This window comes from Manis javanica, chromosome 4, assembly GCF_040802235.1.
Source record: "Manis javanica isolate MJ-LG chromosome 4, MJ_LKY, whole genome shotgun sequence".
Lineage (NCBI taxonomy): Eukaryota > Metazoa > Chordata > Mammalia > Pholidota > Manidae > Manis > Manis javanica.
Genome location: NC_133159.1, coordinates 6,935,658 through 6,949,675, shown reverse-complemented (window position 1 = coordinate 6,949,675; position 14,018 = coordinate 6,935,658). Strand labels below are relative to the sequence as shown.

The 14,018-nt window shown below is 56.5% G+C and overlaps 1 protein-coding gene across 3 annotated transcripts in view; it reads right to left on the bottom strand.

Moving 5' to 3' along the window:
- Window positions 1-14,018, bottom strand: part of SPSB1 (splA/ryanodine receptor domain and SOCS box containing 1) — a 61,146-nt gene that overhangs the window by 5,201 nt on the left and 41,927 nt on the right. For all 3 annotated transcript variants that reach the window (XM_036999593.2, XM_036999592.2, XM_073233147.1), the window contains one exon: window positions 3,878-4,719. In XM_036999593.2, the coding sequence (XP_036855488.1) occupies window positions 3,878-4,571 (694 nt within the window). In that variant the 5' untranslated portion in view covers window positions 4,572-4,719. The remainder of the gene's footprint in view (window positions 1-3,877; window positions 4,720-14,018) is intronic.

Genomic DNA, 14,018 nt, shown 5'->3' with positions numbered 1-14,018 from the left:
GCCCGATCTGAGCGTGTGCAGCCCGGACCCCCACCTGTGGCTGAGAGACTACACCCCAACTCAAACTCCAGAGGCCAGTGCTGTGTCTAGTTCATGAGCTAAATCAGTGACCTCTGGGTTTGGGAGGTCAAGGACAAATGTTTCGGGTCAGGAAGTATCCCCGGTTCAGCAATGTTCCCACCGGTCGCCTTCACTGCTCTCCCAAGCAGCTGGCGGTGCAAATGCTCCGTGAAATGGATTCTAGAAAGTCACGGTGGAGGACAGCCTTCCCACGATCGTGTGCATTTCCCCTTTACATTAAGCAATTCTTATAGAAAAGTAGCAAAACACAGCTCTGATCCCTTCCTTGTTCTTGCGAGTGGGGGAAGGACGCCTGACCCCCGGCCAGGTAGCATGGGCACCTTCGTTCCCTGCTGCCCTCCTAGGAGCAGCCTTTCGGGGGGCAGGGCCTAGAACAGCCCCATCCACCCACATGGCTCCCTCCTTCGGAAGGAAGCCCCTGCAGGGTAGGGTGACCAGTGTCCCCGTGAGGAGCATTTCCGGAGCTCTGCACCCTGGAATGGAGGTGAAGGAAGGAGCCACACTGGGTGAGGTGCCCCAGGAGGAGGTCCCTGGGTTGAAAGGCTCCTGAGGAAGAGCTGAGCCTACCTAAAACTGCCATCATGACAAACCACACGGAACTTACCTGGGAGCCGTAAAAGGGAGAATTTGAAAATGCTGAACCGCAGGGAAGACGCTTTCTTAGTGGGAGAAGCCATTAAAAGCAGTGGGGGCAGGGGACCCATGAGTCGAGGACTCTTCCCTGGGTGACGGCCAGTCTGCTGCCTGCAAATAGGCTTTTCCTTCTGCACCTTTAGGGAAGGGGATGGGCAGGCCTGGGGCCAAGCTGGGCCTGGTGTCCCCACTACAGTGGCTGTCTCTACCCCTTCACCCCAGGAAAGAGCAAGGGGACAAGAAGCCCCTCTGGCTGTAGCTTCTGCACCAGAGGTCTTGAGACCCGAGGAGGAGTCAGAACAAGTGGCCTCTGGTCAGAGCTGGCTGACAGTGGGAGGTCACACGGGGACACACTGGGAGCTCACCACCTTGCTGTAGCCAGCATGGGGGCAGGGCCACAGCTGGGGAGGGTCTGCCTGGAGTGCAGCGGACGGTGGCCTAGAGACCAAACCTGCTCAGCGCCCAGGCAGGGCACACATGTGGCGGCCCTGCTGAGGCCAGGACCTGGTGGCTGGGTATGGGGGTGGGGGAGGGCATAGGCGACTTCACTTCCCAAATGCCTCACGGAGCAGTAATGGGTCAGAACCATCTCTAAGACTGAAGGCAAAACCCAGTCCGGGCTCACCGCCAAGAAGACGGGTCTAGTCAGACCTGCCAGCATGTCTTGGCCTGCTCCCCGGGGGACCACAGACCCTGCTCACTGTGACACTCCCCTGTCCTCAGCAGCCTTGGAAGATAAATCAAACCCTCCTGGGCAGGAGTAAGATACCCTTTGACCTCACCTGACAGGCACCCACATCTGAGCTCTGGGCTCTGCTATCATTATCCTGCCCTTCCCCAGGCAGCAGGGGGCAAGATCTTGTGGAAATGGTCTATCCTTGCTGGCTCCCGTAATGGGAAGAATAGTGTCCCCAATACAGGACCACCTGGAACCTCAGAATGTGACCTTTTTTGGAAGTAGGGTCTTTGCAGATGTACTTAATAAAGCTGAGGTTGCACTGGAGGAGCGAGGGCCCAGATGAGAAGAGGAAGAGGCCCAGAAAAGGCCATGGGAGACGGAGCAGAGGCTGAGGGACGCATCTACAGGGAGGGCCGGCCGCAGCGGAAGCCAGGAGGGAGGCCAGGACTCTCCTGGGACGTCAAGGACAAATGTCTCAGGTCAGGGCTCTGACCTCTCCTCAGAGCTCTCCGAATGAAGCAACCCTGCCAACACCCCGATTCTGGACACCCAGCTTCCTGAGATGAGGAGACACATTTCTGTTGCTTCCAGCTGCCCAATGGGTGGCTGTGTTCCGGCAGCCCTGGGAATTGAGCATGCCAGCTGCCCCTCCTCTCTAAACGAACCCCGTCTGCTTTTGACCCCACCCCACACAGACTCTCTCTCGCCAAAGTCACCAGAGGTCACCTTGTTGCCAAAGCTGATGGAAAATTCCCAGTCGCCAGCATCAAAGGACAAGCTGGCATCACTTCGTCCTTCCGGAAGCCCTCCCTTTCCTTGGCATCCAGGGCACCAGCCACCCCTGCAGCCCACAGTGCCTCCCCACCACCTCGTCCACCAACACCTCTCCCCTCACTACCCGGGTGTCTATTCCAGCGGTTGAAGCTTCCAACTCTGCCCAGCCAAGGGTGACTCCTGCATTGACCACTGCCCTGGACCCTGTCTCCAGACTGGCAGAGTCCCCTGGGGGTGTTCAGTGAGCATCTCAATTTTAACTCTCCCACCCTGGCCCAAGCCCCTGCCCCCTTCCCTCTGGACAACCGTCATGGCTCCTCTCCGGCCTCCCAGCGGCTGCTCCTGCCCTTACTGCCCATCCTTACACAGTCATCTTCTCGGGCACGGGGTGCTCTCTCAGTTAGGACTGAGCTGCACAAGCAGGTCAAGGCTGGCAATTCTCACGTGTGGCACCTTATCCTTCCCCCACACATGCAGCGGGCCAGGCACACTGCCCCAGCCTCACAGATGACCCTCCGGAGCCTCCAAAGTCAACAGGCAGAGCAGAGCGCGGGCCCATTTGTGTCTGACTGGGCCTGGGGAAGTCGGGAAGCCACAGGGGCCCTGGCATTGCCCGGCATTTCAGTTTGGGTGGCAAGGGAGGGAAGTCCTCATCATTAAACAAGAGTACCCAAGGCGGACTCAAGCCCCTGGGCACTGTGAGTCCCCACCCAGGTCTGCACAGGTGAGGTAGGCACCCTCCTGCCTGAAGGCTTGTTGACACCACCCAGCCAAAGCCAGAGGCGGGAGCGAGGTGGATGCTTCCAAGGGAAAACGTTCAGTGGTCTGCTCTGCCAAGTGGCCCTGGTGGCTTCCTGGGCTGAAGCAGGGAACAGGCAGAATGAACTGAGGGTCTGGGAACTACAAGACCAGAGCATCTGTTCTCCTGACCCCAGCAGGGGCCTCACCCACCACTTACCTGGCCTGCAGGGTGGGGTTAGATCACTGGGTGCCAGGCCAAACCTGCCACCATGAGTTCCCAGCCATAAAGCCACAGGGCCCTCCCTCTTCCAAAGCAGGACGGTGTCACCACCTGTGGGCTGTTTTCACACAAGGTCTAAGAAAGGCCACTCCCTTTTCCAAAGGGACAGGTGGAGACCGCAGCAGACTCGCTTGTTTCCAGTCTACGTGCTCCTTTCCAAAGGCCCCCTGACATCATGACCGAACAAGCCCCTCTCAGGGGACCGTGTCATTCAGAAGTTTCTAGCACCAGGACAGAAAGACCCTAAACCTGCCTAACAAACAAGAGAGGCCATTGGCTTTCATTTACATTAGAGGCCCTAGTACCCCCAAGGCCACAAACCCCAGCTCAGTAATATACTAACTATTGTGCTAGAATTTGGTCAACTATATAAATCAACTCTAGAGGCAGGTCAACCAGAAATAAACCCCATCTAACAAAGACCATCCATCCATCCATCCATCCACCCACCCACTCATCCATCCATCCATCCATGAGGTGCTGCCAGGTAACCTTGCACCCTCCAGCTAGAATTCTTCATTTAACCAGAGGCAGGCAAGAGTCACCTCTGAGAATCTGAATACCCTGGGATGTCTTCTTAAAGACATTTTAATTTCAATGACTGTGTAAACTTTTGGCCCATCTAAGCCAGGATCCTCGGGATATAGAGAGTCTGGGGACACTGCCACCTCAGTGCAGAGGACACTTACGGTCAAGTCCATTCAAGTAGCGCATGCGGATCTCACAGTGGCCCCAGACGGCACTCACTACAGGATACAGTTTTTTGCCCTTGAGTCCCCGAAAAGCCACTCCCATGTACTGTCCATCCACAATGAAGCTCAGAGTCCCGTCATCCATGTCCAGGGCCACCAGAAAGGAATCGGGCACAATGAACGTCTCATCCGGCTCCAGAAAGGCCGGGTACATTTTGCTCGGCTGGTTTTTGCCATCGTGGTAAAGCCGGTTGCGCCCCAAGTCCCAGCCCCAGGATTCATGGTTGTTCCCCACGAGGGTCGTGTACCCGACGGAGTGCAGGGGGGCATCTGCCGTTGCCACCCCCACGACTGCGTGCGTGCCCCGCTGCCTCATGGCCCACGTGATCTGCCACACATGCAGCCCACGTGTGTACCCCACTTTCCCTCTGATGGCGTCTGTGCTCTGGGCCACTGGATGCCGGTGAAAGATCAGCTTGTCATCCTCTTTCACAAAGACGTTGAGTGAGCGGTCGTTGTTGTTCCAGGAGTGGCGCAGCTGGACATCGTAGGCCACAGGGGGCATGTCCAGCAGCAGGTCCAGGCGGGTGGGCTTACAGTAGTCCAGGCTCTGGAGCTCCTGCTTCAAGGGCCGGTATGTGGGGTCCCTCATGTCCACGGTCTTGATCCCTCCGGTGACCTTCTGACCCATGTTGGTCTGGGGCTTCACCTTGTCACTGACTCCCAAGTCAGACTCATCAATCGCGGGGCCTCTTCTCCGGCTGTCTGATCAGGCCCAGGCAGGATTCCTGAAGAAGGTTGCCAGGTGGCCTCTGCAAGCTGTGCGGCTTCTGCGTTACCTGATGGATGGAAGGAAAAACAGGAGGCAGGGTGAGCAGTGGAGCGGGAAGCAGGGGAAGTGTGAGCTGGGAGTGCGTGGCCGACCATGTGAACACAGCCCAGCAACGGGCTCTGGGCCTCCACCACACCCGATACGGGGCAGGCCGGAGCCTCAGCACGGAGGGAAACCCCGCACTGTCCGTGTGCCTACGTTGTCATGAAGGAGAGGGGCTGTCCACCTGGCAGTCTGCACGGAGAAGAGGGCTTGGGGGCTGGGCATCATGCTTCACTCAGCCGCCACCAAACACCTCATCACGTTCCCCAGGGCGAGGGTGGAGTCGGCATGGCCCCGATGCAGTGGGCATCTTCGTTGGTCAAAGCAAAAAGCGGCTTATTTCCCGTCCCTGCTGTTGGGAAGGAAGGCGAAGCCCTAAGAGATAGCAGAAGCTGTCGGGGCTGTTCTCCCAGCACAGCCACCTCTGACACGCATCACCGGTTCACGCCAAGGAGGGGAACCCAGGGTAAGTAGAAAGCTCGGGGAGGGTCTGGGTGCGCTTGGCTGGAAGGCCCCAGGGACCTCTGGCTCAGTGCTCCCCAAGGCTGCGGCAAACTTCCCAGCAGGTCCCATGCCCCACCTGGACCTGGGACCTCCAGCAACACCCTTTCCAATGTCCCTGAGCCGGCCCTGGGCCAGGTGGGCACGGAGGCATTCACCCCTCAGCTCCCAGGTGGTTCAGGACCAAAGCTCAGACAAAAAGCACCCTTTCCCACCTACGCCCTCCAATCGGCAGTCAATGCTTGGCTCCTTAGGCCCCAGGAGCCACACTGCACTTCAGCTTCACCATCTCTCTGCTCCTTTGAGGGAGATCCAGGCCACAGGGCTGGAGGACAGGAGGCACTGCAGCTGTCCATCCTCTCCATCAGCAGCGCCAGGAGGGCTACAGCTGAGGGCGGGGGGCTCAGATGTGGGGCGAGCAGGACTGAGCACACCTGCGTTCCTGGCCTCAGTGTCCAGTCTTGGATAGCGGAAGATAACACGCCATTTGGTTCCCTGAGCCTCACTCAAGAGAAAAGGTTCTTTCTGCCATCATGAACCTCCTCAACCTATGGAAGGCGGGCAACAGGCTCCTAGGACCGACCAGACGAGGGAGAAGGTGGGCTCCTGGCTAAATAAAGGCAACCCAGTGAGCATGCAGAGGAGGTGCTGGGGGGAGAGGCCATCGGTGCCCGGCTGCTGGGAAGAGTCAGGTGGGGCACTCGTTCCAAGGTGCACCAAGGTGCCCAGGATGAAGAGAATAATACAAAGGGGCCTGAGGGAGGCCACAGGCCTCCCTGCAGCTGGTGGATTGCTTTTCCACCCGGGATAGAGCACCCACGGAGAAATGAGGGTGGGACCCTGGAACCACTGGCCTCTCTGTTGGCCACCTGGGGCCAGCAAGGCCAGGAGGAGGGAAGAGACCCGAGTGGGGCTGGGGTCTCTCTCGGGGCTTCCAGCTGACCGGGGACTGCGGCCCTCCCAAGTAAGACACCCCCTGAGATGAAGTCTTCAGGGCAGCCAGGACCCCTGGAGGCTGGCTCTCAGCAGAATGGACATTCCCGGGTGGGGACACTGGACCCCTATCTCAGCAGGCAGGCCGTGCTTCTCGCCCTCCCTTTCTGGTGCAGAACGGAGGGCTCCCTCACTTGCCAAGGCAACATTTGTTCACAGACAGGCAGAACCTCTTGTGTCCTGTGCACAGCCAGTACAGAGCCAGGGTGTCCCTCTGCCACCTGGGAACAACCCCAGTTCTGGGAAGTTCTGAACCTCATGGCCCGGATCTCCCAGAACAATCCCTATTTCCAGCCTTCAGTCCTATGAACTCTTGAGAGCCACAGAAACCTCCAGGACTGGCCCTGTGGCCCTGCTGAGGGGGCACCCCTGGCTCGGGGCCTGCTCACCAGGCCTTGGGGGTGGGGATGAGGGCGGGCAGGGAGAGCCTGTTCAGGTGGAGGCTCAGTCCTGGGACAGCAGAGGCTGGCCCACCTGGCTGCGGCCTCCCCTGGCCCTCTGCCACACCACCCAGCCTCCACCTGAGCATCTGCTGGGCCTCGGGAAGACGGGTCTGAGGTGCTTCCAGAGTCAGAAGCACCCATCACTGCCTGTCACCCCGCCACTGGGTGATGCCCAGGGCCCTCTCTGGGCAGGGCCCTGTGGGGACACAGGTCAGCCCTTTGGGGGGATGGGGAGGGACTGAGCTGAGAGAGTTTATTTTACTGCTTCCAGAAGCAGAAAGCCACTGCCCTGCTGCCTGTTCTGTCACACCGGAGGGACTCTCCCAGAAGGAAGTCCCGCCCCCACCACAGGAACAGGTAGCAGGATCTGGAGGGGAGAGGAGTCACTGGGCAGGTGGGTCTTTGGGAGATGAAGGCGGGGGGAAGCCCTTCCAGCACATCCATTTTAAGTACTTGAGAAATAGGTGGGAGTGGAGAGGATCGTAACAGGAGCTGGAGGGGGAAAATCGGGGGAAGAGTGGCCAGGCCAGATACGGAGAAGGGGGACAGGCCGCACAGTGGGGGCAAGAAAGGGGGAGAGGGAGAGCAGAGAGGGTTCAGAACTTTCCAGAACTAGGGTTGTTCCCAGCAGGGAAAAAGCAGGGGGCTCTCAGGCCAGGAAACCTGGGCCTGGGCTCACAGAAGGCCCCCTTCAGCACTACCTGGGATCAGCAAAGGGCTAGATAACCAGTGTTTCGGGTTTTGTGGACCAGTCTGTGCAGCTACTCAACTCTGCCTTGTAGCATGAGAGCGGCCTCAGACGGGGCATAAAGCATGGCTGAGTTCCAACAAAACTTTATGTACAAAACAGGCTGGTCTGTAGTTGGCCAACCCCTGAGCTAGACTTGGGGCCCTGCACACCATCTCCCCTGAAGGCAGAGTGCGCCACGGCTGCAGCAGGAAAACGTGACGTGGACGTGGGAAGGAATCATCTCAAGTCGAGGCAGTCGCTGCAGGAGGGAAGGATTAGCCAGCTTTGGGAAGGGATCGAGGCAGCGGGTCAGTCTGCCTCAGAAAGAGTGATCAGGAAAGCCAGCATGACCTCTCAGTGGCCCGTCGGCTGCTTGCCCAGGTCAGGTCCACAAGCTCTCTTCGTTCCAAGACTCCATGACCTCCGAATCCAGTGGCCAAGCAAGTCCACTCACATGCCCTTCCACTAAGCTTCTACTTTCCTGGGCCCCCGTGTTGGAGACCATCCAAGAGGGAGGACCCCTTCTGGCCCCTGGACCAGGCGACCTTAAAGGGACCATGTGACCATGTGTCCCTGAAAGGGAGAGGCTGAGGAGCCAGGAGGGCAGGTAAGGGTGCCTGCAGCATCGCCAGGTGAGTGTACACAAGGGCACCCCAGGGCCTGGCTGAGGCCACTTGCTCTGCTGCTTCTGGGCCATCCTGCCATCTGAGTCACCTTCTAGGCGGTCAATTGCCATGGTAACCCTAGGACAACTCTTCACTCACCTGGTGCCTGTCTGTGGCTGCCCCGTGTCCAGGCCACGGTTAAGGCTGACACATTCTTCTCATTGGCTTCCTGCTTTCCACACCCGGCACCTCCTTACTGTTGAAGGCCACTGAAGCCATCCAGCTACCCTCCTCCTTCTGTTTTTAAGTTCACAGCTCTCTGCCGTTCTCAGGGTTCCCCAGGAGCTCCACCTGCCTCCCCATTCTACTTTCCTCTACGAGCCCTTCTCCTGGGGCTTCCAATCCTGGGAGAAATTCATGCACCCAGCGGTGGCTTGGGCCGCTGCCAAGGACTTGCCCTCAGCTGTTCGGAGCTTCTGTTTGCTCCTCTGAAAGACTGGAGACCCCCCCTTACCTAAGATCAACTGAGACCGTAACATGGAGAGGATCTGGTGCAACTGGCATTTCCACTGTTGTTTTTGCTTTTATTTTTATTTTCTAGACCATGTTCTGTACCCTGAACAAAGATCACCGTTGTCCGCTTTCTTGGTTACTGCACCTGGTCCTACACGTGGATGCTGTCCTGGGGACAAGACCCAAGTGCTTGCAATGTTGGGCTAGAGCATATCAAGTTTAAGGTCCGTTTTAAGCCAGGGGCTAGCAAAATTGTTCTTTAAGCGGCCAGATGTAAATATTCTAGGCTCTCCAAACAATACACAAATGAATGGGCAATACAACTTTATTTACAAAACCAGATAGTGGCCCAGATTCGGCCCCCAGGCCAGAGTTTGCCGATCCCTGCTCTAAACTCATGTGGAACTGCTGACACTGTCGCTGAAATACCTGGACATGGAGCTGGGGTGGGGGCTGGAGGGGATTGCCTCACGGACAGGTGCTGAGTGACAGAGATGCCGGTTTGAACTCCGCAGTTCCTGTTAATACTGGGTCAAGAGGGAGTCCCCAGTAGGCACCAAACTTCAGGTAGGGGGTAGAAGAGGAATGGGTCCTAGGTCTGGGACCCATCAGGGCCTTCTGAGAAGCAAAGGCAGACACCAGGCCTTGTAGGACCTAGAGTTGCCACAGACTGTCAGGCCCTGGGATGGCACAGTGGGTCCTTGGTGAGTCTCCACAAGGTGGGAAGCCCCAGCCTTTGTCCCCATTCAGAGAAGCAAAGCCACAGAAGGTGCAGAGAGTGTGGTTGTGAATAGCCCTGCAGGGCTGGAACAGAGACACGGAGGTCAGCGATGGCCCTGTGGCTGTCACCACTACCCACCCATCACATGCAGCCATGCACACATACACACGTGCACAGACACTCAGCACCCCTGCCCACAGCTCCTGCTTTTCTTTGTTCTCTCCTAGGGAGTTGTTCCCAGGGAGCACATTTGTGTATTAGCCACGATGTGCCCCAAACCACATCTGCCGGCTCCTCAGCATGCCTGTTTCAAGTACACCCTCCAGACAAATTCCTGGCTTCACCCCTCCCCTCTGACCTCAGTCCCTGGGGCTGCAGGGGCAGGTCACACACAGGTTCCAGAGTCCAGTGCATCCCAAAGACACACCTGGAGAAGGGGGAGAACACGAGTGTGCCCCGGGGCTCCGGCAGGGACAGGGGACTCGTGTGCTTACTGGGTGGGTCGTTACCCTTGTCAACAGATTCAAATGCAGCAGGATGAGTACTTCAACCAGGAGTAAGAATACGCATGTACACAGGCGCACACACACACACACCCATGTGTCTGCGCAAAGTAAATAAAATATGTTCAAAGGCCCTCTAACTGCAGGTGATGGGGAGACAGCCAGTCGTTCTGGGTTGGGAGCTTCCAGCAATATTTTTCTTTGGTGAAATCAGATTGAAGACCAAAGGGGGTCAAAGGAGAAAAGCAGCCGTGAAAGGGTGGGTTGGGGAGCACAGAAGAGAGGACAGTCTTTGCACAACCGCTGGAGAGAATGTGAGTCATAAAGTCGAATGGCATCTGATTTGGGGTCTAGGTTCCAGAGACGGTGCCAGGGCCGGTCGGTGCCAGTCACCGACATGGTTCAGGAAATGCCATGTGGACAGCTTCCCCACCTGGAGTGGCAGGCAGGCCACCCCCCGCCGCCCCCTGGCCGTATGTCTGCCGCTTGTCTGGTGTGCGTGGTCACATCTGCCTGCGTGAGGAGCGGCTGTGGTGGGGACACTGAGAGAGTGTGCCCCCGAGGCCTCACCTCACACTGCACTGGCCACAGGTCAGCAGGTCCCTCCTCCTCCCACTCACCCACCCCCTGGCCCAGCCTGGCCCACACTGGTCCCAGCATGCCATGGGACAGAGAGAGGAGGTCCTGTCCCGGTCTCAACGTCAGGTGCGTGGCTGTAGCAGCTGTCCAACGCAGGAGGGCTGGGTGGGGGGCGCACAACGGAAGTGAGGCAAGATCACACACACGATGGTCACAGCCACAGGGCAGGGACACCTGCACTTCTTATACCGGCCCTACAAAAGGACTCGTCTTCCCCTAAAGAGGGACCAGGAGCATGCACACACACGCCCTGGAATTTTGGCACGCCTTCAAGATTTTGCATTTACTTACACTAGTGTCAATGGAAAGGCAAGCTCTGGGACAGAGGGGGAGGGACAGATACCACTAAGCCTTGAGGTTTGACCTGGTTGGCCCTCTCACCCCTGCAGAGAACCTCACCCTCACTCCCACCCCGCCACGGAGGCCGCACACACATCATCCCTGCTGAGTCAAAATCAGTTTGTGGTTCATTGCATAAGGGGATGCCTCTGAGTCCCTTTAATGGGCAAAAGCCTCCTACCCAGTGACCCCGGCAGCTGCCACAGGACGGGGCTCCACGAACCACTAGAGCCACCTCTCCACATTGGAATTCCAGGGGGCCCTCGGGCTCTAAGTAGACGAGCTTCCCGAAGCTTCTTCCTCCAAGGAGAGCCAATTAAGGTGGTCTCAGTCCAAGGCCCAGGTACCAGGGCTCCTATCAAGAGGCTGCTCCGGGGGAGGATTTACTGGCGCAAGGGAAAAACAGAGCTTGCAGACCATCTCCTCTCTCGTCTCTCCTCCAAGGGGTTCTGCCCTGCCCTCGGTGGAGAGGCAGCCCAGCCAGAATTGGTAGATGGCTAGGGAAGGAAGCCCAGAACTGGCTGCTGATCTCTGGAGGGTGGGAGGAGCCAAGGGCATCCCTGAAGCCTGTCTGGGGGTCTGAGGCCTGGGCCAGGAGGGCAGTCCCACGATAATCCAAGCCTTAATGATCTAGAGCAGCAGTTCTCTCTGAGTAGGGAGGGAGTGGGCACAGCCATATCCATGCCTCTGGGGCACAAGGGGGTGCAGGACACTTGTGGGATACATGTATTGTTTTCATTCTCCAAGTCCCAGAGAAAAGGGATGCTGGCAGGACCAGCAGTGAGGGGACAGCGAGCCCTGAGGGACGCACAGGGTTAAAGAAGGTTGAGAGGGACTGAAGAGGATGTGGAGAGGGAAGGCCACTGATGTGTGGGTGTGTGTCCAAGACAGATGGACCTTGGCATGCAGCTGCCATGCGGCAGTCCCCACCCAGGTGTAAAACACCCAGTGGTCACCCACCAACCGCTCTTCCAGGGGTCTTATCTACAAAACCTGACAGCCCTTCCCACAGACACTTGAACAAAGACATTCGAGGCACCGTGAACTCCAGCAGCCTTGGAGAGAAGAAGGCAGCCCCTCCGATGTGCTGACTTAACATAAAATGTAACATGATGCTGTTACATTCTAAAAAGCAAATGGGAGAACAATATGCAGAGCATGATCCCATTTCTGTAAGAACAGAATTTAAAAAGATTCTATCAGTGCACATGTGTTTGTAGGCACAGAGAAAGGTCTAGAAGAATAAATATACCAAAACCTTTCACAATGGCTAATCCTGGAGGGTGGGTTGGGAGGAAAGACATGTACACTTTAAACACTTTTTGAATTGTATTTTTTTAAATGCATGTACTGTATTACCTTCATAATGAAAATGATTGTTAAGCACACAGACAAAAGAACAAAAAGCTGAAAAATACTGATTTAAACACATTACACTCACGAGAACAAGGGGTCCCCCAAAGCAGTTTCTAAAGGCTCTCCACATGTGTCCCTTCTAATAAAGCAAGCACAGGATAAATGTTTAATTTACCCATAAAGATACACACAGTCAACAGAAGGGCATTTAAAATAAAGGACAAGAATTCCCAGGTATAGCTCTGAGGCCATCCCTAAGAGGGACATTATTTCTACAGTGATTTCTCCTAAGACTTCCCGTGACAATGTTTCTAAATCACAAACGTTAATTGCCCAGTAAAAATGGGGTGGCCACTGTCTCCACTGGCGCCCAAGGAGACCGGACCAACTTCCCTGACCTGAAACCCGAAATCTGAAACCCTGGCACAGAGGCTGCACAGATTCTGTGAAAGGCCAGGCGAGGAGGCCAGGAGGGAGGCTCAGCACAGAGACTGCGGAGGACTAATGACTTCAACCCTCAGCTCAAACAGGACAGCACGCTCAGGAGCTGCCTGGAACTCCACACCATCCCTTCAATTAATGCCACAGCATTGCATTTCTGCCTCCCAAAAAAGCTCTTTAGATCCATTGGCTGGAGTCCCACCTCTACCAAAAAGTATCATTTTGTTTTGTTGTTTAAGAAAAAGTTTGTTGAACAAGCAGTACTCTGTTGTGGACACATCCAAGGTGACTGGTGACAAATGGGTGGGGTGGGTGGGGTGGTAGGGGACACACAGAGGGGGGCCACCAGACAGTGGCAGACACACACTCACCTCCTTTTAGTGAAGTTTCCCCTCAGTGTGTCCGACTGACCCCAGAACAGTAAAATCATTGTTTTGACCCAAGACGGGGAAAGAATGAAATTCAGGATGTGGAACAAGGTGACCTATTTATAAAGCCTCCTTTCACCTGAAGATCAAATAAGCACCCTTCCTCCGCCTCCCCATCTCACGCATGGGTGGCTGCAGCCCAGGGTTTTGCAAAATAAGCATGCCCTGAGCAAGCGATCTGTTATTATATCAGAATGCAACCACCGCAGCTTGGTGGCAAGCTGCCTGGCTCGCCTATTGATGAGGATTTTGCACCCCTGTGAGCCAGGGCTTGGGAACACACTCAGGGCATGTGCTGTGCAAGCCTGGCTATGAAGCACCCCCACCAACCGTAAAGGGGCCCCCCGATGGCAGGACATGTGACATGTGGTCGCGATCAACCCATCCTGCCTGCCCACTTGAACAGAGACACCTGGGAAAACTCAGGAGAGCTGTGCCTTGTTCAAGCAGGACATAAAAGTAAGGCTCTGCCCCTAGAACCGGTGAAAAGTATTGGACCCTTCTGGAAAGTTCTGACAAGTGCTTTCGGAGAGAAAATCCCACACGGTCCAGAGCTCTAGCCTCTGACCTCAAAAGACCAAAAATGCACCTGCTGTAAACACCTACGAAAGGACCCAGATTACTCATGGCACTTTCAGAAAAGGCTCAAATCAGTTGAGCCTCGCCCCTGGGAAATCAGCATTACATTCATACAGAGACTGAAAATTAAAATAAAGAGGGCTGCAGGCAGTCAAGGTTGTGATGGCAACAGCCTCACTTCGTTCTGACAAAGCCCTATTCAGGACCTCAGTGACACACAGTGACCCTCCCAAAAGCTTCACCAGGAAAGCAGCAGATGAGGGTCCAGGGGGCCGTGCAGATGAAGTCTAGACTGTGGGACCCTGGCATCACCAGCCAGGGGCACGGCTGGCCCACATGGGAGCTGGGTGCCTCAGAAAGGGATCAGGGAGGTGGGGCGGGGTGACGCATGGCCACTGCTTGGGGGTGAGCCCGAGGACTGGCCCACCCTTGGCCCAACGTGGCCGGGGGCAGAACTTGCCAGCCCACCTCTC